The sequence below is a fragment of the Cydia pomonella genome, chromosome 1, assembly GCF_033807575.1.
Source record: "Cydia pomonella isolate Wapato2018A chromosome 1, ilCydPomo1, whole genome shotgun sequence".
Classification (NCBI taxonomy): domain Eukaryota; kingdom Metazoa; phylum Arthropoda; class Insecta; order Lepidoptera; family Tortricidae; genus Cydia; species Cydia pomonella.
The window spans coordinates 20,193,975-20,221,949 of record NC_084703.1 but is presented as its reverse complement, the minus strand read 5'-3'; the positions used below and the strand labels follow the sequence as shown (position 1 = coordinate 20,221,949).

The 27,975-nt window shown below is 36.7% G+C and overlaps 1 protein-coding gene across 1 annotated transcript; it reads right to left on the bottom strand.

Moving 5' to 3' along the window:
- Positions 1-69: 69 nt before the first annotated feature.
- LOC133527088 (phytanoyl-CoA dioxygenase domain-containing protein 1) lies at positions 70-27,480 on the bottom strand. The gene is made up of 6 exons (XM_061863982.1): positions 27,359-27,480; positions 10,789-10,932; positions 10,091-10,207; positions 9,582-9,732; positions 8,478-8,717; positions 70-3,477 (listed from the first exon to the last, which is right to left on the bottom strand). The coding sequence occupies exons 1-6, from the start codon at positions 27,380-27,382 to the stop codon at positions 3,290-3,292; spliced, it is 864 nt and encodes a 287-aa protein (XP_061719966.1). The 5' UTR covers positions 27,383-27,480; the 3' UTR covers positions 70-3,289.
- Between the last annotated feature and the right edge of the window lie 495 nt (positions 27,481-27,975).

Below are 27,975 nucleotides of genomic sequence, written 5' to 3'. Positions count from 1 at the left end.
TTGTTGTGTAACCGAACAGACAGTTCGTATCTCCATTAAAAGGAATAAAAGGATAATTAAAAACAGAGCTTTGTTATTAGATGTTTATTATCTAGATTATCACAATGACATCACCATGTATTATTACTTATTACTCGATGTAATAATGATAAAGTTTTGGTACATGAACCATGGAACTAAAAATCTGTTAGCGCCACTTGCACCAATCCTGGATTGGCCACTAACTCGGAGTTAACCCAGGGATCAATTGTACTGGCTAACTCTGGATGGCGCAAGTGGCCTTAACTATAATAAAGTATATCATTGATAAAGCAAAGATGAATAAAATTTTGCATTATAGATAATTTTTAAATATAATGAGACATTTATATCTTCAGGGATAAAAAAGTAATGCTTTATGCATCCATTCGTTATTGACATGCAGTCAGCCCCTCTCTTTAGGAATTCGTAGGCGTAGGCTGCTATTACAGCACAAATTAGGACAATGGATAGCTTATATTAATTTCGTATCTTATTTTAATATGTTCGGTTTTAATCTTGTTTCAACTAAAGCAGGTATGAAACATCAGAATACAGAGGTAGGCATGCTAATTAATTGGTAATGAATACACAGATCTTATCTAGAGTAAAGTTAAAGAAAGAATATATATCTACGGCACAAAGTCGTATTTTCTTTTATGGGAAATCGGTCTTACAATACCTATCCCGAAGTTCACTTAATATTAGTCCTTACCTACAGAAGACATGGACTTGTAGGTAATCGATTTCCTTAAATGGCTGGATCAACTACTTATTTCTTTTTGTTTTCTGTCCCGTTTTCCAGGGGATAATAGTGGAACAAGTTTATGTTATCCTAGACCTGGTCAAGCATTTTTAAAGATCTTCCGATTTCTGCTCAATGTTTACACTTTTGTTCCGTTTTGGAATTCCTGGGGTAGAATCTTGAGCATTGCGAGAGTTTCAAGGGTTACGAGGGTTAAACAAACTTTGCCTCCGAGTGAAACACAAAATTTTTGACCACACCAACGCGAGGATAATATTAACTATGAAATATCAAAAAAATCAAACCAAATTAAATTCAAATAAACAAAATAAAAATGTATCATTAATGATTAAAATCATCAGTTACAAGTCAATTCTACCAGCTACCATAAGGAAACAACTCAAAATTTTCACATGATTACTTTACCCCACATGTGAATAAAATACAACACTCATTGGTTTTTGAACAATTAAGCACCTTTACCAGTTGGTGTGGTGAAAAAATTAATGCTCTTGAGTAAATTGACCAGGCCTAGGATTGTTGTTGTTTGTATTGTAATGGCTTATAACGACCGCCAAAATTCATGGTTTCAGGAGTGGCCCAGGGCTACGTTACCATGGCAACGAGTGACAGTAGATTCACCTTAAGTAAAGTATTATACAGGTAACATTGAAATCTTTCACGTTTTGAACACATTTAAAAGCGGGTCTATCGCGAATTTATTTTTCATCACACTTGCTCGAAAAAGATCTTATTTCATGCAGGTGTACTGAAGGACAAAGGGCTATATTGTTCCCGCGGGAGTTATGGATTGTAAAAAAAAGCTATAACTCCCTAGGGAGTTATAGCTTTTTCTTTTAATTCTGTCACTAATTCATACGAACCATGTAAGTTTACTTTTAAAATAATGACGTTTATTATTTAATATATTTGTTTATGTTTAAAATTATTTTAATCGATTAATTTAACAGCCATTTAAATTATTTTTACATAATTTCCAATCGTGTTTCAATTTCCAATTTCCATACCTAACCTGTCAAGAAAATACAAAATGGCGGATGAATGTTTGATATGTTCGTATTTAAGAATTATTTCGCTTAAAATTTAGTTTTTTCTTCACAAGTGTGATGAAAAACATTACGTGTAACTCCGGGGGTAAGAATATTGCAAACTCGGGTCTTTAATTCCCTCCAGCCTGCAGCTGTCGGGAATTACCATCCTCGTATCCAAAATTTCACTTACCCCCCTCGGTGCACAATGTACTATTGTTACCTTTATTTTGAACGTGTCCACGCACGGCAGGTTTCACTGGGCGTGGTCGCGGATAACCCAGCAGAGTTGATGTCCCAGCAAAATGTCAAAACAGAGATTTGTGTAACCCGACGAAAACCACCCACCACACATGTGTTTATTATTATTATCTCCTTGGATATCATGGGCCTATAAATCCCGGCCGTTTGATAGGCTTGCGTGGGGATATAGATCCAACACGTAGAGGCCCCTTGGAGAGCTTTCACAGGCACAACAATAGACACCCATGAACCGTTCGCAGTAGGCATTGGGACTATTGTAGTAAAAGTGAACAGTATAAAGGTCTATGGATTGAACTTGGGAGGAAAATGAGACTGGGTTATTGCAAAGACGTCCGGACACCTGCCATAACAATTTTTCACTAGTTTTCGAGGTAGGCGGTGACTGAAACTGCTGTGTCGTAGACGACCAGGAGCAACACCGGTGGGAGCGGCTCAGGGGTGTCGAGAGGTGTACGCCGCTTTCTACCCAGTGGCTGATAGCAGCCATTGTGCCAACTCGCGTCTTATGCAAGTTTTCACTTCCACCCCTGGAGCATTTAGCTCTAACGACTCCTCTCTGGACGACCAATGAAGGCAAGCCAGAGCTGAGATTCCTGCAGGTCCCCTTGAGGTCCATTCCGACCGACGAAGATACGCCGGAGACGGAGACCCTGACCGACTCTCGGGAGTACTCGGGTCCGTGGGGTCGTTACTCCCCAACAGCTCGCCACAAGCTGCCCTGCGGGCTATTATTATTATTATGTGTTGACCACGACCGGTGAATCCTGCGTGGAAACGTCGGAAATAAAGGTAACAAATTACCGTCGCGATAGGCCCGGTTTTAAATATGTTATAAAAAGTAAAGTATTGTGTCTTTAAGAGGAAAGCGGACAGCCGCTTCTCCATACAAACGTAGTCCCCATTTTCCTCCCTGGATATCGACATTACATTTTTACAATATTTGTTTGTATTTTAACCATAGCTATAAAACGAAGGGATTTGAATATTTTAGATATTTTGATAATTATGAGTCAAGAGCGAAAAACAAATTCCATAAAAAAGTTGATAATTAAAAAATCTATAAACACAAGGGCATCGCTGTAGTTAATAAGCATCCAATTTACTATAATATCACTGGACAGCCAGGGAGGAAAATGGTGACTACGTTGAATGGAGAAGCGATCACGTGACGTCGTTCCCTTTCGTCTCAGCGGTCATAGCCATACATATAGCATTATTGCATCTGAGATGTCGTGTAAATATTTAAAAAGGGGGCATTCTCTCCTTCTTGTAGCCAATTGTCCTCGGAGTAGTTGTTGCCCTTCCTCTCGACGACGTGGAAGGTGTAGGCGGGCCGGCTCGCCGCGCTGCGGTTCGGCGCGCTGCGGTGTACCACGTTCCCGTGGATTAATATGCACGTCCCTGCCAATTTATATCCAGTTTAGAATAATACTAATCATCATCAGCATCCCACTTTCGAATTATCGTTTGTCGGACAACAAGCAACTTTTTGCTATAGCTAAGCGTGACATTGTAACGTTACCTTTGGATATTAGGTATATTACAATGATATTAAAGGTTTCCATTTTCCGACCTATACACGGTGTTTAATAGGGTTCCGCACGCAAAGGGTAAAACGGGACCCTATTACTAAGACGCCGCTGTCTGTCCGTCCGTCTGTCTATCCGTCTGTCACCAGGCTGTATCTTATGAACCGAAATAGACTAGACACTTGAAATTTTCACATATCATGTATTTCTGTTGCCGTTATAACAACAAATACTAAAAAAGTACGGAACCCTCGGTTTTAAACTCCGTTAACTTCGGCTTGTGGCTAATTTATTTGATTTACCTACCTACCTTTTTCGTAAAAAGTTATTAATGGCGTGATTGTAACACGGAAATTATGTTTAAATCCACCAAACAATTGAAACCTGACATATCAATGATATTTAGAATATCGGTCGTCCGAGATAGTACTTGCGTTTAGTACTTGGCAAATGTATAAACACATACTTAACACTAATTAATATGTAAACATGCCCTAAGACAAGTGTCCAGGCTCGTAGGGGTCTTATCAGATAAAAATAAATAAATGATTATATCCTAAATGGAGTTCATTATTTATAGAATACCGAGTTCTTTGAGAAAGTTACTTAAGTAAAGCTCAGGAATGCCCCCTTGAAATAAACGGACTTTTAAAAAAAACACCGTTACGTGTATTACGAAATAGAACGATATTTTAAATCAATAAACCATGGTGATTGAGTAAATATATTAAATTATTAATCAACTTACAATCATAAATCATAAACCATCTATGATACGTTATAAACCTAATATTACGGCCAGTTTAAAGATAAACTGGTTTTGTAACATCGAATTAGATTTAATAATGCATTCAAGTTTCGAACATATTTGAAAAACTAAGTAATTTGTGTTGACCTCGATTTGATTCGAAATGAAATGTCAACTACAAACATATTTGGCAAATGTCGCAAGTTACTTGATATAGGGAGCGTGCATGAACTGTAGGAGGCAGCACAGGAGCCGTCAGATTTTTGGCGCGAGGCGTAAATGTGATGTTTTTTGTTCCGATGTAGCCCACAAGATGGCAGAACCTACTATGCACAAGAAAACACGTGACGTGTAAATGTGAATGTTTATGGTTCCGATTCAGGCCACAAGATGGCAGACCCTCCAACGCGCACGGTCCCTATCGAACGATATGGTAGTTAGGGCTGATTCTAAATTGACTCTAGATAACGTCAAAACTATTCGTATGCACATTTTGATGGGTAAGTAAATTAATACATAATATATACCAATAAAAAAATACAAGATATACGATCACTTTATATAATTTTCAATAATATAAGATTTGTATTATATATAACCAGAGTTGTTTAATTTGTATAGTAAGTAAGTATTGGATAGCATGCTTAACGCTCAACTTGACCACTACTTACAATTTCAGGACGGACAATTTGGATTTAGACCTGGCCTCTCAACTGAAACTGCCATTTTGAGTCTTAAGCATGCTGTCCGGTATTACACTGAACGTAGCACTACTGTCTACGCATGTTTCCTAGACCTCTCTAAAGCCTTTGACTTAGTTTCATACGACGTCTTATGGCAGAAGATGAGGGATAGGAATATACCTACGGAATTGACTAGCATATTTCAGTATTGGTACGCTAATCAGCGCAATAGTGTACGATGGGCTGGTGCTCGTTCAGACTCGTACGGTTTAGAGTGCGGCGTAAGACAGGGAGGGTTGTCTTCGCCAAAGCTCTTTAATTTGTATGTGGACGGGCTTATATCTGAGCTCAGCAACACGCATGTGGGGTGTCACGTGGACGGTGTCTGTGTAAACAACATCAGCTACGCAGACGACATGGTGTTGTTGAGCCCATCGGTGAAGGCACTGAGAAGGCTCCTGAGTATTTGCGAATCCTATGCGAGCAGTCACGGATTACGATATAATGTAAAAAAAAGTGAATACATGATCTTTAAGGCCGCCGGTAAGAGACCGGAAATGCCGCCTCTTGATGTGCCGGTCATTTGTCTCAACGGTGCACCATTACAGAGAGTTTTTAGTTTTAAATATCTTGGGCATTATCTAACCGACGACCTTAAAGATCATTTAGATATTGAAAGAGAACGCAGGGCGCTGGCGGTGAGGAGTAATATGTTGGCCCGCAGGTTTGCTCGTTGCTCGAATCAAGTCAAAATCACGCTATTCAAAGCGTTCTGTCAGAGCTTCTATACGAGCAGCCTGTGGTTCAACTGCACTCAGAAGTCGCTCAGTGCCCTGAGAGTTCAATATAATAACGGCTTTCGGGCGTTGTTGAAGCTGCCCCGCTTCTGTAGTGCTTCAAAAATGTTTGCGGAGGCGCGCACAGACGGTTTTCACGCCATCATACGCAAAAGAACTGCCTCGCTAGTGAATAGGATGCGGAGCAGCTCTAACGGCATCCTGAAAATGTTTGTAGGAAAGCCTGATTCTCCCATGCACAAACATATTAATAAATTAATGATCATGGGTAGTTTAATTGCGTGAATTTTAATTTTGAATTTTAATTTAATGTAGTTATTTTATTGTGAATTTTAAGTTAATTTATTTATAATATTTGAATTTCAATTTAATTAATTAATTTATTTTTAAATTTTAACAATATATTTTAAGTCACTATGTACCTAACCCCAATGGATCCTAGTTATCTAAATAAAGAAATTTTATTATTATTATTAATGATAAAATGACAAAATTGATTTAAAATAGGGTGAAGTCACCAAAAATGAACAGCAGAGCGACTAACCCAACTTTAGATTTTTTTACGTATGTTGTAACCTATTTTTAACAACTTTTATATGATTAAGCATATAATCCAAATTAGAATTAATTATTCCAAATGCTCATATTGTAATTCAGTACATTTATTAAAAATATTATATGCCGAAATAGGGCAATTTGCCCAGAAGATGAACACGATGCCCTATCTCTGAACGTTTTGACCCCAAAAATAAACCAGTATAAAACCAAAATCAAGTACCCTAATATTGAACGACATGATGCCAATAGATGAACTAGTATATTTAGAGTGTACCTTTGCCCCTTTCGTTAAATTCTGCCCACTGAGCAATTATAATCGGCAGCGAAAAAGTGGTCTATAAAATCTCAGTTTAAATTCTTTGTGCCAGAGAAAGGATTATTTGTGCCACAGGAAAAAAGGTCTCATACCTGATGGATATTTAGCCACTTACCATAGACTCTTGATCATCCGAGCTCAATTAATATTTATTCACAATATTTTAAAATTTCGAAATTAGCAACGTTGCTTTTTAGAAAAAAAAATGCCCTAGGTGGAATTTTGCTCCAAGAAGAAAATATGGTCCTCAAATAAATTTAAACGATTTTCTATGCTTTTTAATTCTGTATTTGTAAATAATATATAAAAAAAAGTAATTAAGCTACCGATAAAACATATAAAATTTACACATTGGGACATAGACTTTAATTACAAAATTTACAAATTTTCTGTCGGTGCAGACGTAGAAATGTACAACTGCCGTATCTGGTTTCCTGTTGTAAGCTATCTTGAATGTACTATCTTGCCCGTGTTTTTCTTAGCAAGACTTTCACTACAAGATCCCAAACAGATAGCTTCGCAAATGTCAAACAAATAAAGCTGATCCGTGCTCAAATCACTTTTATTTGTAATTACAGGCAGATTACACTCTATTGCCTGAAAAAGCTTCAGTGGAAGTGTCTCACAATCTTTTAACTCTTTCGCTATCCCTATGATCTCCTGAAAAGCTGCGAGGTCCAGTCATAGTGCCATCAAGCGTCTCAAATAAATGACGCAAATTAAGCGTGTAGGTGGCAAATAAATCATTGCAACGGCCTTTCCAGTTTTAACTCAAGACATCTTACAATAAGTTTACCGCAGTTAATTTATTTCTGGACCAAGAACTCATGCAGTTTCTTGCTCACGCGTAGAGCTTTTCCGCTTTGCAAAGCTAGGTGACCCATGTATTCAGAACCGGGTTCTTTCAGCAAACTTATGTGTCCCTCTAACACGACCTTCCTTCTTGAGTCTTCGTATATTAAGGTTTTGTCTTTGCGTCCATCGAAATAGAGGCCGAACTCGTTATGCTAAGGGCCTACGCTAGCTGACGCGGACGCCCGCCGCGTGTGCACGCACGCGGGTGCTATTTTGTAGGTGAAATCCGTCGCACGCGTCTGCTTCAGTTAGCGTGGCTCATACTATTTTTCGTTAACCCGCTCGTCCGCTCCGTGCACTCGCGCCAGCTAGCGGAGGCCCTCAAACGTAAAGACCAAATCGAGCACTCAGAACAATAATTACTATACTCTGTATGTTTAGGTATTTAAATAAAAGTAAACACACAATTTGTACATTTTCGGGTAGTTATAACATTTATTGGTTAACCAGCCAAATACAAAAAACCGCCTGGATTCTGTCACTGAACGACTTGACTTTAACCTACATTACTTGATCATGTAATGTTTTCATCTACCCTCAACTGGCTCAAGGAGCCGTTTACTACGCAACCCCGCGTAGGTGTTTGGAGGGAGATTAGTAGTGATGCACCACGGTATAGTTGACCGATTTATCAACATTCGATGGTAAAATAATCGAATCGTATTAAATAGTGGGCAACAGTAATCACGCCAAATAAGATTATTTTGTAAAAGTTCCGTTAGCTTGGGGCAGTACTAAATATGAATGTAACTCTTTTATATTTTATATTATAAGCAACACACAGGTAGGTGTAACAACTTTTGCATAGCAGTCAAAAGCGACTGAAGCAAAAAAAAATTGTTTTCATACATTGTTTGATCCACCCTATTGTGTAACGGTCACATAATAACATACAATTACAATGCATGGATTTACCTTTACTGACTGGGACGGGTGTAAAGCTCGACTCCGGGTACACGGGCGCGGGTCTGTCGTAGATACATTTGTTTCTATCTTCAGGACTGCGGAGCATCCGTCTGTGGACAGCCGACTTGTGGGACCCGCGAGCTATCCAAAGGCAACCGTTTTGAATTGTTGCGTCTTGGAGAGCTATCCAAAACCCTATTGGTGGAATTGGCTCTGTGTATAAATATGATATATCTTGATGCGGAACCACTGAAATTCAGATAAAGTACCCATATAAAACATGTTGAACATAGAACATTGCAATTAAAAATATATCACGTGAAGTCAAATATATCTCAAAGTAGGTACTACTGCACTATTACGTGTTTGGAACTATATTTAGGTTTCTCTGTAGATATTGAGAACATTGAACGTTAGGTATGTGAACCAGACTGGAGGATATTGAGTACCGTATATACATCTAATGTTTTGTTGACAGGAGATAAATTGTTTAATTTAAATTATGTTAGGACATTTGGCTGGGTCCAATTTATATTCTAATCTAACTATATACTTAGTAAGATAATGTGACTATAACAAATATACAGTTATTGAAATCAATAGGGAAATATCCTATGTAGTTTTTAAGGGGAGAGTATGTTTTGGTTTGAAAAAACTTTATGTAATCGTGTAACCATTGCCTAGTTCTGTCACTTCTGTCGCTAGTTCGAAATTTAACAATGGCAAAATATAAATTGTATGTAAGAAAGTTCGCGGTACAAAGTATGAGAAATAGTTGTTTGCCGCAGATATGCTATAAAATAAGTTTTTGGTACAAGCTTTTATCGCTTATAGTACTTTTATCGAGACTATTCTACCAACCCCAAACACAATTACATACAATCGTTATCTTAGTTCCGATGGCCACCTCCTGTCTCCATCATCAGATCTTATCATATGTTATTATAATATTGCATTTCCATCCGATTTACGTATGTATGCAACATTTCAGCACAATCGAAATCGATAAGGGGGTCAAATTTAGCTTCCTAGATTTGACTCACACTGATTGACATACATACTAATAGGGTAAATTAAACAAAAGCTTCTAAAAAAAGTAAAATAACACGCTACCTTCGCCGCCGATTCCCGGGTTCTTGTAGATGTACATGCTTTGCACGACGGCCGGCTCCAGCAGGCGCAGCTCGCGGCACAGCGCCTTCACGCGCTCGCTGTACGTGTAGCAGCGGAAGATGGGGTGTAGCAGGTGCAGAGCGTGCCCCACCTGCAACCACCCATACCATCAAATTAGGCAAAGGGCTACTACTTACTGCTACAGAAACAAGTGATTCTGTGTTGCCCTATAGACGCGGAACATAGGCTAGCTCCTAGTCCAAGGATCTTTACAATTATCAATGTTTTGCCCCTATTCAAAATTATGTATTTTACCAGATAATTCATCACTTTTAGTTGCGACCCAGCAAGTTACGTACTCGTTAGATAAGTACCTTAGCTTAGCTTGTCTGATGCTCATTCCTGAATTAATTAATTATACTAGCTTGTTCCCGCGCCGTCGTCTAATACGTGGCATGATAATGATGATTGACAGAAACTATCGTATGAAGGACATAGGATACACCTACCTTATTTAATGAAATGCTTGGGTCTAGTTGAAGCTTTCCATCGGCATCGAGCGCATCTTTTTCGTAGAAATAGCTGATTTTATCGTTGCTTTCCATAAAGTATTTGTCCTTTAATTGCTGTAAACATAAATAAATACATTAGGTCATAACGCAACGCCATTGCGTTATATACCTAATATGTTCCTGATAAGGAATTTGTAGATACCAGCCTACCAGCGGTGGCGGCATGGTTCCATTTTTATCATTTGTCACTATGCCCGTCACGTGCGCGCTTCCATACTTGTTAGAACGTGACAGGCATGGTGACAAATGATAAAGAGCTGACCATCTTATTCCTACTGTAAGGAATATGGACATAGTGAAAAGTGATAAAAATGAAACCATGCTGCCACTGCAGACCTATTTAAAACTTAACATGTTTTAACCCAAAACGTCAACTGACGCGCGCTACAGCCCATATCAACCTTCGTGCCTTCCGACGAGGTGACTTACAAAGAGCTAAAAATAAGGGGGTAAGTATTTAGTCAGGTTTTTAACTTTCGTTTAGGCAATAAATAAACTTCGTATTTTCTTTAAGTATCCGAAAGTTAAATAACTCATAATTTTTTTCCCTGTGTGTTCGACCCATTTATTTACAGTTTAAATTTTACATGAAAACAATCTATCGGTAAAGTAATTAAGAATATTCGGTTGAGTACCTGTTGCTCGGGCTCAGTGGTGGAGAAGACCGTGGGTGGCGCATCGGGCAGGTGGCGCGTGAGCTCCAGGCCGGCGGCGACCAGCTCCTCGCACTCGGCGTCGCGCAGGAACTCCTCCACCACCGCGAACCCGTCGCGCTCCAGCTGCAAACATAAGTACAATCTCAGTACCGTCGCGTCATCGGCTCACTTTTGAACGAAAGATGTTTGTTTCAACTTCCACTTCCCCTGTCTACCAATACACAGCCTTTAAGTACCCAGTCTCCAGCCATCCCATTTTAACATCTGACTATTGGGTTCTGAGTTCCGTGATCTCAGTGTCCAGTGGTCAGCCACAGGATGACTACTGGGTATTTGATGTATTTTAATCAAACAAAGTCATAATAATGTATATATTTAAAGGTGCTTGATTTAACGACTAACATTGCATTTGAAAATAAAACAAATCTTGAAACCTATGCTCAGCCTCCGTCGGCTGACTTCTGGGTTAACGACCTTTTTAAAATTATTGCCTCAAACCCAGTAGTCGGCCAGGGGAGGCTGACTATTGGATTTTGTACAAAAAAAGTAGTTCCCAATAGGCAGCCCCCTTAAAATTGTTACTTTAATATGGATTTATATTATTTTTTTACTTTTTCCAAATAAACTAAGTATTAATTATGTTCATTCTTTTAAAAAAATGTCACAATTCGGCTGCTAACGTCTGATTAAAATACCATGTGACGCTCCAAAAAAAAATGGCGCATATCACATATCCTGCGATAAGTCCGCCTGTTGTTACCTACCAATGTGTATATTTTATCAATTTCTGTATCTGTTTTTTATGTAGTGTGCAATAAAGAATTTTATTATTATTATTATTATCCCTTCATGTCAGGAGACAGGACTTCTTTGAAGTAGTGTTGTGGTTTATGCTAGACAATTCTTTTTAAGATTAAGTTACTTTTCAATTTATACTTATCAATCTATAATATCACCTACTTTTGGCATGAAAATCTGAAAAACTTTGATATTTACAAGCAAAAATAAGCAAGAAAGGCTGACCACTGGTGCATGGCTGAGCACTGGTGCCTTTACCCTTGTTAGTTGATCATTTGTAACACGCCTTTCAACAAGGATAAGGTTTATTTAAGGTTGGTGTTTGCTTGTAGTTTGCTTGCAAATATTTGACAGATTGAAAAAAGATGAATGCGTTTCGTTGTATAAAAGGAGTAGAATATAATCATTATTCTGATTACATTTACTTCTCCAAATTTTAAACCAAAATGCAAAGTAAATATTTTTCTAAACTACGTATTTTAGGTATTATGATAGTCGTTTGTAATTTATCAAATGGCACTGTGATATTTTTAACAGTATCGAAACGCATATATGTCAGCTATGAGGCTATGACAGAAAGTGCCAGTTAGTGACAAATTAAAATACAGAATACGGACTTGTCTACCCACCACAACGATTAGTGAAAATAAAATATACCGGGTGAAAAGTTGTTAATCAAAAGTTATATCGTTTTAGGAGTACAATATATGGTTTAATTATTTGCTCGTGTTACAGGAAACACCCGGTATGACTCATTAGAGAAAAAATCTCGCGATTTGTGTGAAGTTGAGCGGCACTGACCTATCACACATAGACAGTTAGTCCTCATAAGGCTAACTGCCAAAAGTGAAGCCGATCACGATCGATGTGTGCGTGCAATGCTCGTGTCTTACGCTCAGCGACACACATATATACAAAAATGGGTTGCCAGTGTTAATTTATTCCCCTCAAAGTAGAGGGGTTTTAACCACATCCTTATACTTGGCTATCAATCATTTGGAAGTGTGTATGTAGATATTAAATTTGTAGCAAAAGCGTTCAAGGTTTCTTTTAGGGACTTTGAATTTCTGTACTTTGTGAAATAAGGTTTAAATAAATAAATGTTTATTTTTTATTTTACAAATGTGCACAAAATAATAACAATAATATTATGAGCCTATTTACAAAGAGCGACGTTAAAATTCTGTTAGCAACATATCAATAGCCCTGAAACTGTAGCTGAAACTTTCCGTCCATCTCGCAGATAGAAGCGAATCAGTCGGAAATCTAAAACGAATATTACACAAAATAAAAATATGAATTTAAACTGTAATTTTATAAAAGACTAAACATAATATGAAATAAAAGAATGAAAAACTATAAATGAATATAATTTTCTATAGTCATACAAGGAACTGAAAGTAAGCATATTAATTTTATCAATGTAATCGTCTTGCCTCATTTGGAGGAAAAAAGATTCATATCACCTGGCAACATTTATAAGTAGGTAATGGCGGCCGACGAAAATTTGTATTTTTTATTTTCAATTACGTAATTTACGCGTGAAATGCCCTCCGTCCACTAAAATCCGTTTGGTAGGATCCATTACGGATCCAAGTGGATCTATGTTGAGCGTTATGTTATTGCTAATAAAGCTGTAAACGACGGCAAAGCTTTTTTTTTGATAAATATATTGAATTACGAAAATGAATAGTATAATGTTTTTTATTATATACCTACTTCTAATTCCCTTTTCATTTACACCCAATATTATATTTTTCTCCGTAATAAAATGCGTATACAATTACTCACATCCCTGATGTAGCGAGAATGCATGCTAAACTCGACCAATACTTAGTCAACACGAAAAAGCGAGATAAGACGCCTATAACTTGGACGAGCGAGACCAAAGAGGCGTTCGAACAGTGTAAAGTGGGCCTAAAAAAAGCCGTTACGCTGTCCCACCCTCGGTCTGATGCAGTTTTAGCTTTGATGTCTGACGCGTCAACCACGTCAGTAGGTTCGGCTTTGAATCAGTTAGTTGACGGCAAGTGGAAACCCTTAGTTTACTTTACAAAAAAATTAACCAAAGCTCAAAAAAGTTTCTCGGCGTACGATCTTGAACTTCTTGCCATTTACATGTCATTGAAACATTTCCTTAAATCATTCGAAGGTAGGCCGCTGATAATTTATACGGACCATAAACCCTTATGTCGCGCATTTAAAAACATAGGTAGAAATAATAACAAAACGCCACGACGTACAAGGCAGCTATTGTTTGTTAGTGAATTCACTACCGACATAAGGCATATAAGTGGGAAAGTGAACACCCTATCCCGCATAGAAACAATTGTTTGCCATACAGCGCGAACAAAACAAATTACAATACCTACATGTAACAAATCCGTTTATTGTAAAATTTAATTAAAAGAGGCAAGACCATATTTACCGGAGAAGTTTAGGCGTACAGCGTTCGAGAGCGTACACAGTTTGAGTCATCCCGGATCGCATACTACTCGTATATCAGCGAAATGCGCACCTGAGCGATACCCGAGGAGCCACAACATTATAAGGCTAGGGACATACAGGATATACCTGTATGTCCCTAGCCTTATAATGTCACCTGCGCGGTGACCAGAATATTGACTGGACACTGTAAGTTGAACAAACACATGTTTCAAATTGGGAAGAAACAAGACGCGACATGCAGGTTCTGCCATGAGTCAGAGGAGACTGCAATGCACATTCTCTGCTCCTGTGGACCACTAATGTCAAAAAGAAGTACCCACTTAGGGCGGCACGTATTGCAACCCTATGAGGTACAGAACATTACGGCCCAAAGAATCTGGAATTTCCTGGATTCAACGGGCATCAGTAATGAACTTTAAAGGGCTGTCACAATAGATCACTCAAAGGCCCGAAACCCCAATAATAATAATAATACAGGATATAGCAAATATCAGATCCCAAAATAGAGATCATTGTAGTATTTAATATAATGATTTTTTTTCCTTTAAGGGGGAAGTAATATAGGAACAGTTTAGCTATGTCAGCTCATATTTAAGTGCGCGTGTACCGCGATATGAGCTGACTAGCCAAAAGCTTTATTAGCTTTACGTAGCAACGGGACGCCAGTCCCGCTCGAACCTTTGTACACCTAACTAGTATTATTAAATATACGGACTCAGATATAAAAGTGATTATTATTACAACACCAAATAGGTCACTTAGCCACTTATATATAGAAGCCCGATATACTTCTAAAAGTCTGCAGTGGCAGCATGGTTCCATTTTTATCACTTGTCACTATGCCCGTCATTTCCGTACTTACATACGTGTCAGCGGTGGCATCATGGTTCCATTTTTATCACTTGTCACTATGCCCGTCACTTTCGCACTTACATACTTGTTAGAACGTGACAGGCATGGTGACAAATGATAAAGAGACGACCATCTTAGCCCTACAGAACGTGACAGACATGGTGACAAATGATAAAGAGCCGACCATCTTAGCCCTACTGTACCATATACGGGATGTTTTTTCCTCCGGGCCCAAGATAGATGATCTCCTTTAAAACAAAGTGTATCACTCTTATTTGCCCATCCTGTAATAAGGCAATTAGTTACGCGTATTGAAATCCTACCGGCTTCTTTTATCCTGTGACACAGAATCAAATATCTCTGTATGTGGAGTTATGTTTACATGTATTTTTTTCTCTTGTTTGTGTTGCGAGAAATTCCATCACAAAGCGTAAGCGATGTGCAACACATTTTCGTTATGGAATTTTAACTCAGGCATGTTTTGTGGCAACCACCGGCTGTGCTGCAATTTTAAATATGAAGCATGAGCGCAGAGTTATTAATAAACATTAAGCATATTATATTGTGATTCCAGTCCATTGTCAATTGTCATTCACTATCATTAAGTTATTTGGGCTTCATTAAGATTGATGATTTTCGGGGGCAAAATGTAGTTTTACGTAAGTACAGTTGGCAGCAGTATAACTTCTCGGCAGTATATGTATTGTATAATCTTCTATTTAGAATTAACAGAGTAATCCTTAACATCTAAGAGAGAAAGAGAGGATGTTTAATGACCAATACTCGTACTGCCATGTAAGCACGTAAGCAATCCGATGTCTTAGATCCTATGACTATTGTAGATATTTGAAATAAAATAATGTCAACATGAATAGGTACCGTAATGACAATTAAATAATTAGTGCAAACCAATAAAACAACACATATATAGCAAGTTGGCCTTTGGTGTTGGAAGGGGGCTACCACTTGTTTCACAAATTACAAACGGAAGCTTATTTTTTTGCCGACTTCAAAAAAAGGAGGAGGTTCTCAATTCGTCGGAATATATTTTTTTTAACTGATATTACGTAGGTATTTGGTATTAAAAAAAGATTTACATGCTTTCTTGAAAAGGCTCCTTGATGCCTTCCAAGGAACGGGTAATCCCTTCGTTTATTTTAGAAAATTTCGTTTTTAAAAAGCTTCTTTGCACAGTTGGTAGTGTTGCATAGACACTATTAGACACACTGTAAACAGCGGGACGGTGGCGGGTGCGCGCTGCGCGAGCGCGCCCCTCGGCGTCTCTCCCGCCCCCACGTGGCGAGACTATTTTGGCATTCGTTAGCTATTTCTGGAGCTTATTTCAATGTTACGCTATGTGGAGGGCTTTACAAACACATATTTTCAATAGTTTCAAATCTGGTTATTAAATTCATTTTAACGTCGCAGCCTGTGTTATATGTGTGTAGGAAGTGAAGTTTCCGCTTAAACTATTCCGAACTATTCTCATTAAGTTTTTAGGGTGCCTATTATCACACTATTGCACTCATAATTAAGTAGGTATACCAACTTGATCTCAATAATTTTTTGATGGTATTGATTTAAGCTTAGTTAAGCGTTCTGTATTACATATATTTTGTATAGTTATAGAGATGGTAAACATTTTAAGTAAAGGGGACCGATATAATAATATAATATATATCAATATCATTACGTAGAAAGATAAACGTCTGACCTTTAACATAAAATATGTTTATAGCTAAATTCGCAGAGCAGAGTTTACAAATGTGTGGGTATACCTACGTTGAAATATTGAAATAAAATTTCTCACTGGATTTTATTGCGTATGCACTCACCCTAATTAATATTATTTATATGTAGGCGGCTAATGTATCGGATGTACCGGGTTCTAAATTAATACGATCTAATCGACAGTCAAAATCAACTTTTGATCTACAAAGGACGTCATCGAGTTTCGGCCCACTTGGTTCTATCGGGTTTAAAGTTCATACTATTATAATAATTGAATACGCATTTTATAACGCAAAATAGTCAATTAGCCTCATGCAGGAAATTTAAATTTGAACCAAATAATTTTTATTCGGATGTTTGTTATCATTATAGGCTGTTACAAATGTATGTCCGTTATTAGTATTACAATACAAAATATTGCGCGCGAAATGCTAATCAGCGAAACGCAATGCCATTAGTCAAAACGTTACGTGACGTCACAGTTCAGACAGATTTGTTGTTTTGTTCTACGTCGCACTGATTTTGAAGGAAATCTGCTACAAAAATGTATTTTAGTCGCGTTTTATCAATTAAAAATGGTGATATCTCAAACATCGGTTATTGTCGACTACCTCTATATAAACACTTGGTTGAGTTTCACTACTGTTATTATTTAAATTTGCACGTATAATACGTTATACTTACATACAACACGTCCATCAAAAGTTTTATCGCTACACACTAGTTTGCAGTAAGTAACTCGAAATTACGGATGTTTTTGCATTATTGTAGGTTTGTTTATGCATGTATTATTGTAGATGTCTATCACCAGTAAAACTTCAGTTAACTTATTCTCAATAATTATAATTCCGAATTAATACATCCAAGTATTTTCCTCTCCTCCCAATATCATACGTTTAGCTTTTTTTTTTTCGCATTCCCGCCAGGCAATGACTCTCCAACAGTGCCAACTTCAGAGCTAATCAGCCAAACACATTGTCATTTTGAAAGATCTTTTAAATTTCAATTAAACAAAATATATTGGAGCACACCAAACTTGTCAGTAGAAAAATGCAAGAAATTCAAATTTTCTAAATTCTATACTAATTCTATAAATATCTAAGTAACTATCACTACTTAGGAATTAAATATACTTAGTGTAATAAAAATAAAATTGTAATTGTAAATAGAATCAGATTGTCGTTCACGGGCGCAAAATAACTAATTAATATAGAATTAATTAATGCACGTATGTATCTCATTAAGTGAAATGTATATTTCTTTTGAGATCAATAAAAAATCTTTAACTACAAGTCAACTCCTGCCTACAATTTTTAAATTTTGGTTGTATCATATTGATTTCGACATTTAGGTTTCCTAGAACGCATTAGTATGCGTGTATGGGGAGATTTTTTTTTTAATTTGAGCGCTTGAATGTTATCGTAAATCTAAAATTGATGATTAAAATTGTGTATTGCGAACGTCAATAGACGAGAATGATGCCAAATAATTTTCTGATTAAATTGATCAATTTGATTATCCCGTCTGGATGAGCCTTTAGAACTGGCAAATTGTCTATGCTATATAATTTAAAAAGTGTTGTGCAAAGGTTGCACTAAAGAATATGCAGTTCAATATTATGTAAAAAATCATAAATACTGTAAAATAAAAAACTTTACATTAAATTAATGAATATAGTTAAGTGATGTACAGGCTTCATACCTACTACTTACTTCCGAAGCTTATGGTCCAGCCCAAAAGGTAAGAAGTAATTTGTTACCAGATCGATTGATATCTACAAACAAAATTGGTTTACTCTTGTTTACTTCGATTTAATTTTTATTGGAAAAAATATTGAGTGCTGTTGTACATTGTGAGCCGCACTTTTATTTTTTTGTATGCTTTGGCAATAGATAATGCCTATAGAATGGTTTTCTGGTTCATCCATGGTATTTAAAAATAATAAAACGAATTATTAGTGTCGAGTAGCTGAAATACACGAACAATATTAGTAACAAACGTCAGTTGTGTCCGAACTGTGACGTAATCGGCTCTGTAGAATTCGCGCCAAAAATGATGAACGTCTCAACCGCTTAAAATTTTTCAACATTTTAAATACATAATGTGAAGATTTATAAAAGTATTTTTATTTGTTCCGGTGGTTGACCGATATACCTATAAATAATGATTTAATTGGAGTGAAAAAATTCATGCATGAGCCTAATTGGGGGTAATTGAAACGGGAATTAGCAATACATAATAAAAAGTTTTTTTCCGTAATTCAATACCATCAAAAACATTATCATTAAAAATGTTGCCAAGACGAAAACCATATGGCTCGCAATGTCAAAAAACTCAAAAAGTTATCAGATCTCATGTAGAGCCAAGCTTTTATCTCTACAAGCCCAAACATTAGAAACTCTACACCTTAGTCAAAAAATGTGGCTTGGCTGTTTGTTACTAAACAAAAAAGCAGTGACTAGTGAATTAATTTTTCACCTTACGCTCATGTGACACCAAGGCAACAAAAAGGTATACTTAGGGTGAAATGCGTGGAACACAATTTTTTACTTCGTAACTTTGTTCATACTAGTTAGGGAGTGAATATATCAAAAGTGCCCAGCCGTAGACCTTGAGCCGGGAGGGGGCCCTCCCCCTGGGTTTGAAGGTCCCATTATTTGTGTATTCACTTATATCTCAGAAACTGGCGGCCCAGTCACATGATCATAGTGCAAAATGACTAAAATAGATATTATAAACTAAAGAAGAAGTGACCAAGTCCACCGGTGGCCGAGGCGGGAACTTGCGTCTTCAGCTTACGCAGCTAACGTTCTGACCACTAGACTAAAATGACATTTCATGTGGTACTAAGAAATGTCATGTCTTACATATGAAACGTCATTTTAGTCTACGGAATAAAAAAACAGACCTTTCAGCCGTTATGTCAGCACGTCAATGCTATAAAGATGTTGACAACAGCACAGCTTTTGTAAATAAGTAGGTACTTACTTATAAATATATTGAATTACGGAAATTAACAACATAATTTCTTTTTATTGTGTATTTCTAATTCCCGTTTCATTTACACCCAATATTACGTCTGTGTTCGTAATATAATACGTATGTGTTATACAGACTGTTTATTTAGTCTCCTACAATAATTTACGGGGAGAATATACAGTGTGTCCCTAGCCATTGGACAAAGCCGAAAGGTATATATTTACATATGCATTATGGTATTTAGAACCAGTGTACAAAGTATCATAACAGCCGGTGTAGCGGTTTCGAAGAAATTAACAAACTACCAATTTTTACTTTGGAGCAGCCTGTATGTGTTAGTAGCTCCTAAGGTAGTATCCTCAAAAAATAGTATGGAACCTTCAACCTTTTTGATTATCTTTTTTTATTTATGACACAACAAATTGTCAAAAACACTGCCAAAGATTAACACAGTGTGTTTCTTTTCGTTGTCGATTATTGCAAATAACTTTACTAGATTTTTTTTTCTATTATTCTAATTTAAAAAATATTAACCTCAGAGCATTCCTGAGAAGTAACCCTACGTGGGATTTCAGGGTTTGTCCAATGGCTAAGGTCACCCTGTATAGGTCTTACTGAGAAACGACCGACCCCTAAATCGCGAAAAAAATTTACTCTCCCATAGAAAATGTCAAGGTCAGACAGACAAAATGTATGAAACAGCCAATTTATTTTCGCGAATTCGTGGTTGGTCCCATATTGAAAGTTGCTCATATATTCACCCGTAAATTATTGTAGGTGACTAAATAAACATCCTGTATATGAGTCTGTACGACATATGCAATGGGCCCAAAATCGACGATCTCCTTTAAGCTTATACTCGTAGATACTCGTAAGATATAAAATTGTTGCTACAGATATTTTCTTTTGGATGCTTATTTTAAATTTAGAATAATATTGACAGTATTTTTATAAAGGATTACGTTAAATTTAAAACATACGTTGTGGTTGGTTTGCAGCGAATAACACCTATGAGTTGTAGCAGTGAGTCAAGTTGTGCGTCACGAACGAATCTAGAACAGCCACATCACATCGGTACCTATTCTGAACTCTTCGGAAAGTCTCTCAATTTTGTAATCTTTATGTATATACAGATCGTGTCTTTATTACGACGTGTGCCTTGACCAGGGGGGCGACACTTAGAAATGTAGTTAACATTAGTAAAGATGGCGGCGATTTCTATTAATGGGATCCGATAACCTACTTTTGCGTAAAGTTGACTATCGATTGTGCACACTACATCACCAGATGTCACTATAAAATTGGTACAATTTAAAGGCAAGAATACAACGTTAAGAAGGTTGCATATACCTCGCATCAGGGATCGGAACCGGTTTTTTTCAAAAACAACGAAATTACCATATATTTCGGTTTATTTTAAACTCAAAATGTAGGACTCAGTTGTGTTTTTAGATAACGACTTCGTATTATAAGATTGCCCGATTAAGAATGAAATAATTAACAAAGATCGAAAAAATACCGTTTTCGTTCCCATACAAAAAATACCGGTTTCCGATCCCTGCCTCGTATGTCAAGACCTATGTTTAGTCATAATGTTGTCACACCTAGCAACAGTTGTTTACTGTCAAAAAATGTAAATAGAGATATGATACATATGAACTTATTATTTCTCTATTAATTTTAAAGTACAGAGCAGAGTAGAATCGGAGCAATCACGAGTCAAATTCAAATAGGGAAATTAGAATCCCAATACTTCCAAAGTTGGAGGTTTAAAATTTTAACAGTGTTCAAGGCAATGCAGAGAGGTTTCGATATGTTGGAAGGTAAGAAGAAAATACCATCTTCCTTAGCACTCATGCAGCGATGAAAACAAGCGATGAGTATTTTAATTTACGACAAACATGTCCGATGAGGATGACACTGCCAAGATTTGTGCTACTTGATTCCGCTAAGATAGACGAGATAGAGTCCATCTGGAGGTACATGCGTAGACAAGACATACGTCCTATGCCTGAAATTCATTAGTACAAGAAGGACCCGAACCACGACATCATTACTCATGTGTTTATTTTAAAGAATATCTGGAGCGAATTATTTACGGAGCTAGAGAGCGAGACGAAATTACCAGGAATTCTCTTAATGTGCACTTTACCAGTCCTTACTTCACCTCCGGAATATCTTGAATTCAAGTCCAGTTGGATGTTAAAGTCAAAGAAGAAACGCTCAGTTCAGAACTAGGCAAGTCAGTTATACGCACATGAAAGAGACTTAGAAAGTCAGACTGAGATACAAGTCACAGAAAACGAAGCTAATGCAGCATTGTACACAAAGATGAACAAATGTAAAAAGAAGAACAATTCCGAACAGAATCAGAAGCTGCAAGTACTTACAACACCTAGTCTATTACTATCTTGTATACCAAAGTGAAAGCAAAAAACATATACTTGCATTACTATAAAGTATGTATTTTTTGGATTCCATACTTTTAAAACTATTCTACACAATATTAGGTCTTCTTGAGCGGCTTACAAGTTAGTATTTTATTTGATATCTTGTAAACAAAAAAAGCTAAGGAAATTACAAGAAATTAAACAAAAAACTAACTTGTAAACCGCCCAAGTAGACCTAATATTATGTAGTTCGAAAGTACCTACACATACAAATGCATATGTAGATGTGCACGCACACATACATAGCTAGTTTCGGATATAAAATAGAGATAGCGCTTCCAAAATTAGTTTCCTTAAAATGCTTCAAGAGGACTCTCTTTCCAATATACTTACTTTACTCTTTGAACACGATATTATTTTTTTATTTATGTATGACGTGCCTTCCTTAGAAAAGTCGAGCCTAGAGTTATACCAAAACTAGTGTGCTTTTGTGTTTATATATTTCACTTATCTATGTATATTTCACTATACGTGGATCTTGCTCACTATACAAAAAAAAACAAGAGTTATCTACTATTAAGGGTTGGTCCACGTAAAAATTTGAATTTTAGGAAGTTCTTCGTTTATTAGGATATTGAATGAAGCCTAATAATTAATGAATGTGTGATGGGTTGTAAAATGTTATAATTTTAATAAATTTGTACGTTTTTGTGTCACAAATAGGAAAGAAAAGAAATGAAGCGACACTCTGCACCAAAGGCAATTTTTATTAACCTATTTCTATTAAAGTGCAGTACTTTATTGCTTATTGGATATTGCAGAATATCAGTGTCGCTTGCCTCTACAACCAATAACGCCGTAGGTAGATATATTTTCAACATAGACACATAATATTTATTTTTCACGTCAGCAGCTGGAACAAGGGTAATTTGCTGCTTAAAAACAGTGAGCAAAAGCGCATTTTGCTCACTGAGTGAGACAAAATGACATTCAAGTGACCTTTATATTCGAATGTCATTTCAACGTGCGGGGCCTAATACAAGTTCGAAGTATTTGGATTCTATTGTCTTTGTCCCCTTCACATCATTAGCAAAAAGAAAGAGACAAAAAAGTGCATACGTAATTCAACGATATATTGACGGTTTATAATAGACCCCCGAAATAAGTCAGACCGCATCGTTCCAAAACACCCTACGAGTCTTCATTCGTAATAATTAATTAATGAAATAAAAGTTTAAAATTTAATAAAAATACCATATTTTACGTATTTTATTATACAATCAAAACAATATACTTATACAAATTTACGCAATTGTTACGCAGTAAATAATTCTACTTAACGATTTTTAACGATCTCTACTATAGTTGACAAATAGTAGTATCCGCAATTCGGACCGTATCTTACAAAGTTTTTTTAACAAAAAAATGTTGACGATTGAACTGTCAATTGATGTTCGTTAATTCATTATTTTCGTATCATTTTATTGAAATTTCTTTCGTTTTGTTTTATTGCGGTAATTAAATTTAATTGTTAGAATACCTTCAGAAAACATGAGTGAAATAGTGATGAAGACGGATTACATTTTTTCAGGTTGTATTTTTTGATGGCTGACTGACGTGAAAAATTTTGTGTACTACACGAGATCAAAGTTATTTACATCTCGTGCGCTTTTGAGTCCCTTACTGCGCTCAAGATTCTAAATTAGATTCACTCGCTACGCTCGTGAATCTATTATAGAATCTTTCGCTTGCACGGGACTCAAAACAAGCACTCAAAGAAATATCTAACTTTGCTCTCTTGTTGTACAAATAACTATTAATTAACTGTGTGAGGAAATGTGGGGCCAATTCGTATATGTATTTAGAATTTCGGTCTCGTTCAGAGTGAATTGGATACTATTTAATATTATTATTGCATTCTCATTAGAGTTTAAATAAGTTTAATTCTTGTGAAATCAATGGCAAAATAGACTATGGGCTGAAAATTATGGACTACCGGGCTTCTGTCTATAATACGAGTATATTCACTTTTATCTCTATATATGTATGCTCGATATATATACACGATACAGTGACGAATGTGAAGCGAAACTTAAAAACATTTAAACGAGCCGATGAAGTCCACAATTATAACACACGAAATGCTCATCGTCTCATGAACATTCGTAAAAGGCTGGCCCTGTGTGCAAAAGATCCCAGAGTGATGGGACCATCCCTTTATGAAAAGTTACCTAAACCTGTGAAAGACATAGCCAGTGTGTCGGAATTTCAGTCCCAATTAAAGCAAATACTGCTAGAAAATACTATATATTGTATGGACGAATTCCTGATACCTTGAACTGTGTTGTATTGTTTGTTATCTTGTATTTTATAATGTACTCTTGACGATCATAATATTAATTCTTATATAATTTACAATAATTTATAATGCAATGTAATATAATGAAATAAATAAAAATCATATCATACCGGCTGTCTCAACCAAATGGGGCAAAATTAAAAAAAAAAAAACTGCATTCGAAGATTTAATAAAAACCTCTACCTACTTACTCATAAAAACATGGAATGTCAAACAAAATACTCAACATTAATTAAGTAGGTACGCGGGTACGTTCATAGCAGGATAGGTCAATTCATTTGTACCTAGGTATGTATCTGATTGTCGGTTTAAAATGCTATGTAATAAGAAAGTTTCGGCGTTCGTATCGTAATAAATAAATAAAGTGGCCAAGAGCATGTCCGGCCATGTTCAGTGTAGGGTTTGGTAGTTACTCTTCAGTCACAATAGGTCGCAATGCTTTGTACGTTTTTTTACTAAGAAGGGAAGACTTTTTGTAACAGATAACTCAAAAACGACTTAACCGATCATGTTCGCTATAATTCCTTAGCATTTCACGATTTCATGTTTCATATTTTTGGACTTTTTTTCTTTTTATTTTACCCCCTTGGTTGATTTATATACTTATTCATGCCAAATTGTAGCTTTCGAGCACTAACGATCACGGAGCAAAGCCGCGGTCCTAGTTGACTATGGAACCCTAAACACATATTTACAATGCATGCATACTTGCATAGTTCCTAGAACGCGTTGTCTTACCTACTTGTAAAAAATTGTTACTCATGACAAGGTATTTGGTCCACTCACGCGGCGTTCCGCGCAAATTACAGAATTACTAATGAATAAATTGCGTTACTCAATATATATGTAGATTTAAATAAATAACCCCACGTACATGATACGGAAATGCTTTACTAAGTAGTAAGGCATCTTTCTTCCATCCTTCTAACCAATGCCCTGCACAAACTATGTGGTACTTCGTGGGGTGCTTCTGCTGATGTCCTCCGAACGACGGCAATCAGTCTCGTGTACTCTGCAGCCGAATACTGTGCACCTGTATGGTGTGAAAGTGCACATGTGCAAAAAGTAGACACGAGGCTGAACGACGCCATGAGATAAGTATCCGGGACAATCAAATCTACACCGTCTCGCTGGCTGCCTGTACTGAGTCATATTGCTCCAGCTCACTTACGAAGAAAGCAGGCACTTGTAAGGGAGGCCAACAAGATAATGTATTGTCCCGATATGCTGGCTTACGGAGAGTTCACCAGGCCACCTGCACAAAGACTCAAGTCACGGCGACCGACTAGTGTGGCGCCAAAGAACTTATCCAGGAAGGCTTTACAACGAAGGAAGCGTGGAGGAAAGAGTGGTCGGAATCAGCCCCGGAACCCCCATTTGTTGCTCTGGACCCAACGCAAAAACCAACAGGCTTTTCCCTGCCAAGGAAACACTGGTGCCGTCTAAACAGAATCCGCACTGGTCACGGCAGGTGCAATTATCTAAAGCACAGATGGGGATGGACATACAGCCCATTGTGTGACTGCGGCATGGAAGATCAAACCATAGACCATATCGTGAAACGATGCCCGAAAAGATGCTATCAGGGTGATCCTGGGGACCTCTATAATTTAACACCAGAAGCCGTGAATTGGTTGTGCTATCTCGAGTTGGATATACAAGTCTATTTTTTATTTATATTATACCTATTATAAGCCTACTATACGAAATGCCATACGATTTAAAAAAATGCCTCTGGAAGTTTAGAAATCTTATCACCGCTGAAATTTCAAAAACGAGCTTAATCTAAGTAGATACTAAAATAAAAAATCAACAATATGTCGACGTTTAAATATAGGTAATAACTAATAATTAACACGTTAGGCGTCGGCGTCACACCTGTTGTGTCATTTAGAGTAGAAAAATATGTCGAGCCAATTTTAAAACAACTCGCAACATACTCGGCGATGCGTAAAAAAGTCCGGTTTAACATTGATTTATCCTATCAATATTTCAGGGATCAAATTGAATACCTACTTAGTAAAATAACAAGCATTTTTTTTCATTTCAATGAAGCATTAAAAGTCCTTTATTCATTAAAGATATGCAATTAAAGTAGGCAAAAATTTTAGAAAATAATAACATCTTTAAAAAAACTCACCTGTGTGGCTGCCATGAGTTGACACTTGGCGCTTACGCTAGCAACAGCGTAAATTTATGTCAAATGCCGACTAGTTAGGTGTATTTATACCTACTTATGACTACTAAAGTTCAGAAAATGGCCCAGGCAAACAAACATAATGACTGTTTAAACAAACGATCGGTAGTTATCTAATATCGATAGCGTGGATGAAGTTTAAGAGGAAGACGTCGGCCTTGTCGCGGCTTCTCCGTCTTAGCTTTCGTTAAGTGGTATTAACCAGCGAACGAAAGCTGGTATTAACGAGTAAATACTACGCAAAAGTGTGCCTTTAGAATAAACTGCGGCTCAGCTCTGAATCAAACACAATTAATTCGTGGCTATGCAAGTGGCCTTGCAAATTTTGCGGCTGGGTGTACATGTTAGTAATAATTTTAACAATTTCTTTAAACATGCAATCGGCTTTGCTTATTACTCTTTACCCCTCATCCCCTCTACTCTTTACTAATAGTTGTGTATTATGGTAAAGATTGATTTACGTCCTTATAAACTAAGTAATTAATTAATTCCGAAGGGCAAACTCACGGGTGCCGTTTTATCCATATATGTAAATTTAAATACTAAGGCGCACGTAATTAGTATTTTTATGGTAAACATTTCAACAGTATTTTCTAAAGTTATTAACGATGATTAGAACAATATGAATAAATACCACTGTACCTGAAAAATAAACAATATTCGATGACATATTTAATTTATTGTACTTAAGTATATTACTACAATATATATTTATTTATATTTATATATATATTTATTAAAAGTAAGTTATAGACACATTCGCATATTGTATTCGCTTCTTAAATTAGTACGTACCTGATCGAATATAGTGTCGTGCATGGTGCCGCTAGATGGTACTAACAACAATGAACTGTAATTTCGACGACTCGCTGTGTTAACAAACAACGCACTACTGGCTTGAAATGAGCGAGTTGTTTCTCTTGGAATGGGGCTTGACATCGAAGCCCGTTTCTCCGTTCGATAGCAGCGCGATCCGCGGGAAAATCATCTACATTGACTTGTAGCTTCTTGATTCATGCATGTGTCGTGTTTTGAGCGAGTGATGTAAGGTAGACGATTTGAAATGTTGGGCGATGGAGAGGCGTGCGCCCGCGCCGGCGCCGGCCGGAATTACCGTGCCATCTGCACACCACTCATGTTTTTATTTAAAAATATTCTCATGTATTATTATGTAGGTGCAATGGTATATTTATTCCCTTAAAAATATCATTTATTTTGACTTAAACTAAAAATTCATACAAGGATACGAGCAGCTTACTGGCGATATATACGTGCATTGTAAGAAACTTTCTATACAATAATGTCTCGTTTAGTTCTTCAGTTTTACTTTTGCCAAGTAATGCTCATTTACTCACATACACTCTATACAAAAAGTTACAGATACTTACAAAATACGTACGTGCATCCACCAT